We start from the raw sequence: 6,000 nt of genomic DNA, 5'->3' as shown, positions 1-6,000 counted from the left end.
ATCACTCGGTACGAGCCACACTCCAGAGGGTCACCTTTCCCCTTGTATAGAGGGACGAGGGTACTCAGTTCCCTAGCCACTGGAATGCGGCCTTCTTTCACCACCAGATTACAGATCTCTGTCATTCTCTTCACACCCCAACTTCTTGCTGGCTTCAACATATCTCCCACAACTCCCGTCGGCCCTCCCGCTTTTCTACTCTTCATTGCTTTTATCGCTTCCTCAACTTCCTTCTCAGTTATCTTCTCTGCCGGTCCTAAAACTGGGTTACTCTCAATGTTGCCATCCCATTCATTCTCTGTATTCAACAGCATTTCCATATATCTTTTCCATCTTCCTTTAATTCCATCTGGGTCCACAACGATTTGTCCTACTTCATCCTTCAAGCAACTCACCCCCATCACATCACACCTTTCTTTCGCTATCTGCTTTCCATCCTGAATACCGCTCTCTGACCCTCTTCCGAATCCAAGCGTTCTCCGAACATTCTCCCACATGCCTCCTGCGCCTTTGCTACCTCTTTCTTTGCAGCCTTCTTGGCTGCCTTATAACTTTCATGCTCTGCTTTTTCTGCTCCCGTACCCTTCGCCTTCTGCCACTCCTTGAACTTCTTCCTCTTCTCGTCAATCCTCTTTCCAACTTCATCATCCCACCACCATGTTTCCGAGTGCCTCGGTGGTCCTTTTGTCCATTCACATACCTCACAAACGGCTCCCAATAGACCATCTTTCATTGACATCCAACCACGATCATGCTCAACCACATCATCCTCTACCCTACTCAGCCTCTCTTTTAATTGCTCCCTTACTGTCACCTCTTTCAACCTCCACACCTTCATTCTCAGTTGGTACTTCACCCGCCGAGCTCTCCTCGCACCTTTCACCCTTATGTCGCAGACAACCAAGTGGTGCTGTGAAACAGCCTCCTCCCCTGGGATCACCTTTGTGTCCCGGAGGTGCCCCCTATCTCGCCTACGCACCATTAGGTAGTCAACGGCTGTCGTTGACCCACCTGACGTGTATGTAACAAGATTATTATCCCCTTTCTAGAACTGAGTATTACAAATCAACAAATCAGCTCCATCAGCAAACCCCAAAATTCTTTCACCTTCTCCATTTCTCACATCATATCCGTAACCCCCATGAACTCCCTCAAAACCGTCCATACTAATTCCCACATGTCCATTTAGGTCTCCTTAAATGGCCTTAAAATGCATGTTGTTGTTGTTGTTGTTGTCTATAGCTACAAAGGCTTAGGCACTATAAAGCGATTTTTAAAATAAAATCCAGAAAAAAACCTTTTTTCTTCCAAAATTTTAAAATATTTTTTATGCCTCCGCCCCCGAAGGTCGGGTTGTCCATCCATCCATCCGTACGGGCTAAACATTGTTTTTCTCAGCAACCACATGTCCAATTGAGACGAAACTTTAAGGGTAGGAGTGACATCCATGCAGAATGTTTTTATGATCATTGTGATGTCATAGGTCGCGTGGTATGGCAGTCATGTTGGATTAAACGCAAATAATTAAATATATATTTATCGGAAACCGCTGAGTGGAAAAATTTGAAATTTGGCAAATTTTCAAGTACTACCAATGGGGAACAAAAGCATGATAATGATGACATTATCGGTGAAGTGGTACACCAGCCATAAATGTTTTAATCGAATGCCTTTTTAATCGAAAAAATCTGAAATTGCATGTACATGATCTATGACCCATTTGTATTGAAATATTAAATTGATGACATCATAGGTAACATGATTTGGCAGCCATATTGGATCATGTACAACCTTTAAAAAAAAAAAAAAAAACTTCCAAACCACTGAAGCGATTGACTCGAAACTTTACATGTGTCATTGACTAGGCATGGTGATTAAGTTGATCACGAAAAGGTCATCAGTCACATGGTGTAGCGGCCATATTGGATTGAAGGAAAATATTAAATAATTATATCTCAGAAGACGCTTACCCTATCGATGCGAAACTTAACAAATGTAATCTAACACCATTGCTGCATAGTTTGAAAATGATGTCATAGGTCACGTGGTTTGGCAGCCATCTTGGATAGAAAAATGAACCTTATCCAATCAACACAAAACTTCACAGATGTGATCCCCGACCCATACATTTTTGATGTCATATGTCATGTGGTTTGGCAGCCATATTATCTTGATATCCGGTATTTAAAATAAAAAAAACCTTCTCTGAAACTGTTTCACCAATAGACGTGAAACCTGTAATGTCTGGTAAAAATGTGATTCTTGAGAACAGCTGAAGGGATTTAAATCAAACTTGTTTATTTTTAGGACAGTCAATGACCCATTGTCACGGGCAGGGACTACGTGGAGGCATATTGGCGATGCAGTCGAATTGCTCTAGTTTTTGCCTAAAATACTCCCCAGCACTCACTGATAAACCTCTAAAAGGTTGACGAAGATCCGTTCAGCCATCTCTCAGAAAAATGGCAAAACACACACACACACACACACACACACACACACACACACACACACACACACACACACACACACACACACACACACACACACGGTTCTTCTATATTAGAGCATAATTTGCAAGTCCAAGTGATAATCACGAACACAAGATCAAGAGCTCAGAGATTTGGATTGACCAAGCTTTCTGGATCTGATCAATGACACACTCGGTGAAGGGACCTTAATTCCAAAAGCATTGCAATGTCGTCAAAGCTGCGAAACCATCATTGGAAGTGCAAAACACAAATAACCTTGTCACAAGAACTGTGGAGAAAGCCTGGGTAGGTTTTGAATGTAAGAATGTCTGGAGAAATCATGGAACAGAGTTGCTGGGAGGCCCTCTGGCTAACGATACTTGGTATAAGGCGAGCCTCTTCTCCGTAGCACTGCAGGATTGGGTATCGCCATTGGCCATGCTCACAGCAGCCTAAACAAACAGAACATAAGAAAACCGAGACAGAGTCATAATGATCGGCATTACCTCCACTCATCCAAATTATAGAAATTAATAAATAATATAAAATTTTCAATCAAATCCATGGGGATCATACTTTTCAGGATTATGTAGGATAAGGATACCCAAAGGGCCATCCATATACCATTGACCACTACCATTGACAAAAGTATGTAAAATTGTAGTCACGTGAGCTTTTTTCCTCTGGCGACCTCATACCAGGGTCAACGTTATATTTCTTCTATCATGAACTATCCTTCTGCATTAAAGGGCAAATCCAACGCTACCTTAATCACCACAATCTGTTGAACAACAGCAAAGATGTAAGTAATTATGTTTCTCCTACCCAATTTTTTTTTCAGAGTTAACCTGTCACACCCCATAGCCAAGACAATGGCTTCCAGATACAAACTGATACCATAATTTGACCTTACTACAAGACAAGCTACATGTCCAGCCAACTACTGAGACTATGCGATCCTGCTGAGCACTTGTGGCATGCACGTGCGCAGGCCGTGCCCTGTTGTTGGCAGCTACATTGTTGTTGAGCATTGCTCGGCACCCAATATTTCTATACATCACGTGAGAGAAACAAAGCTAAACTTCACCCATTACCCTCCACTCTATACTCTCTGCCTGCTCCAGGATTCAATCTGGGTATGACACCTGTCTATCATGTCCAAGCACGAGAAGAGAACGGAGCTCCCATAGTCATTCTTTTTGACGTTGTCCATATGTCCTTCATACTGTTTATATTGCCCGATTCAATTTCTCTTTAAAATGACTTATACGAACTTGCCTCACTATTTCGCAAAGATCCTTTATATTTGTCCATCTCTCAAAGCCTGTTGAAATACAAGTCCAACCAACCCCTCCCCTTTTCCCTCTTTCTCAACAATCGTCTTATCTCAGACCAGCTGAGGTTCATCGCCCACAGATCAGGATATCTCCGTGCATAATTGGTGACAGATGGCTCATACACGAGTACGGTACGTAGTGTATTTCAGAAATGGCGTCGGTGAGATGTTACAAAGTAGTCTGCGGGTAATCACATGGAAAATAAACCAAAAATGGCACCATCGTAAATAAAGGACAACTCACCGTTTGTCTATCACGTAGAAACCCCCATCAAGAAGTGTTTTGTCTTAATCATCGTCCAAATATTATATATTCTAAAAAAACACATACACAGCATTTTCCAGGATCAGAGCAATAACCAATCAGTTTTTTCATAAACCCCAACGTTTATCAAAAATAAAACCATATAGTACAACATGCATGTCAAACAAGTGACTTGAGACAAATTCAGATGTTTTGTTGATTTATTTATTTTTAAATCAGAAAATGAGGATGTCTGTAATGGGAAGACAGCCACCCAAAGTCAGTCTGATTTACACCAAAAAAAAACAAAAAACTTTACAATGGGACTGCTGGCAACACCATGTGATGTAAGCTCAAGACCAGTCAATGATGATATCTAATGTCATGAATCATTTTCAAATGAGTGTACAATTCACATTCACTCAAAATGCAGGTCACGTAACCAAAGCAGTTGTCAAAAAAACCAAAAAAACCGGCACAACAGTTGGAGGGAGAAGGAGAGGTGGAATAAAAGTCTATCAACCAGAAAATATCGATTGACTGTGGAAAATGATCGAGTTAGAGCAGTAGCTTTATGAGCAAACCAAAACTAATCACAATGCAATAATTGTCAAAAGGGTTGATTATATGATCGGTACACTAACTTACTTGAGCGTAACCTGGTCATAGAGGAAGCAAAATGAACTAAGAGCAGGATGGTAAAACATCACAATACTGCTTTCCCCCAACAGAACAATACTCAGCCGGGGAGACTGCACCAACAATTGTCGATAGAACAAAGGGGCATTCACAATGGAAGTTAGAATCAAGTTTAGCAAGTGCATCAAGGCACACAACAGCACAATCCTTACACCAAGCAAGTGGAAGAGGCAGCGGTTTCGACAGATGGGATCAAAAACGCGGCTCTGAAGCCATCGAGACATTGCACCATCTCTCACGACATCCAGCAGCGTCAGTGAAGATCAAGGTAAAGCAAAAACGTCAGAGAAACATTCGTTGGTTTACGGTGGAACCAAGTCGGCGCACAGCTCGCAGTGCACAGAGGTATCAATCTGTACGTGGAAGATACTTCTCAATGAACCGTTTCACATCAGCCAATTCCTGTGGAGAGCAGACAGGAAGTAGCATCAACAGGGACAAGACAATTTTGAAGTATAAAGCATAATTAAAACTAGAATCCGGGCACTCGGTAGAGCGCATACCTTCGCCGCAGCTACTGTTCTGTACTTGGCATGGGAGTGTATGCGATGTGAAACTTTATGTGAAATGCGATCGATTTTTAAAAATCAGAATTTGAGCAAATCTGTTTCATTCGTCTGTTAATATGCCTCCCCGATTGACAAATCTGCAATTTGAATTTCATTTGAGGTTGAAATGATTGCGGGAGATCGCGTTATAGTGATGACGTCTTGGATGGACATCCTCTTCTTCAGTCGCTCATAACTTTGAGTGAAATACGATCGAGTTAAAAATAGTCAGAATTTGAGCAAATCTGTTTCATTCGTTTGTTAATATGCCTCATCTCTTGACAAATCTGCAATTATAATTTTTTTTGAGGTTGAAATGATCGCGGGAGATTGCGTTATAGTGATGACGTCCTGGATGGACATCTTCTTCTTCAGTCGCGCATAACTTTGAGTGAAATACGATCGAGTTAAAAATAGTCAGAATTTGAGCAAATCTGTTTCATTCGTTTATTAATATGCCTCATCTATTGTCAAATCTGCAATTATAATTTTTTTTGAGGTTGAAATGATCGCGGGAGATCGCGTTATAGTGATGACGTCCTGGATGGACATCTTCTTCTTCAGTCGCTCATAACTTTGAGTGAAATACGATCGAGTTAAAAATAGTCAGAATTTGAGCAAATCTGTTTCCCAAAATCTAATCAAATGTGTCCCGTATAATAACCAATCATCCCACCAAATTTCATGCAATTCGGTTGAATA

General features: G+C 41.3%; 1 protein-coding gene across 4 annotated transcripts in view; it reads right to left on the bottom strand.

Moving 5' to 3' along the window:
* Positions 1–2,274: 2,274 nt before the first annotated feature.
* Positions 2,275–6,000, bottom strand: part of LOC137430198 (acyl-protein thioesterase 1) — a 30,902-nt gene continuing 27,176 nt past the window's right edge. For 2 of the 4 annotated variants that reach the window (XR_013623846.1, XR_010985008.2), the window contains 3 exons: positions 4,903–5,152; positions 4,052–4,122; positions 2,275–2,923 (listed from right to left, as the gene is read on the bottom strand). Coding sequence is in view for 2 of the 4 variants with exons in the window: in XM_068120864.2 (XP_067976965.1) it covers positions 5,099–5,152 (54 nt within the window). In the remaining 2 variants the exon portion in view is untranslated. Of the gene's footprint in view, positions 2,924–4,051; positions 4,123–4,254; positions 5,153–6,000 lie in introns of those variants that run through there. The other 2 variants (XM_068120864.2, XM_078780406.1) reach the window with 1 other exon arrangement.

Source organism: Myxine glutinosa, chromosome 6 (assembly GCF_964187855.1).
Source record: "Myxine glutinosa chromosome 6, kmMyxGlut1.1, whole genome shotgun sequence".
NCBI lineage: Eukaryota > Metazoa > Chordata > Myxini > Myxiniformes > Myxinidae > Myxine > Myxine glutinosa.
The sequence above is the reverse complement of the archived record's forward strand: the minus strand, read 5'-3'. Positions and strand labels throughout refer to the sequence as shown.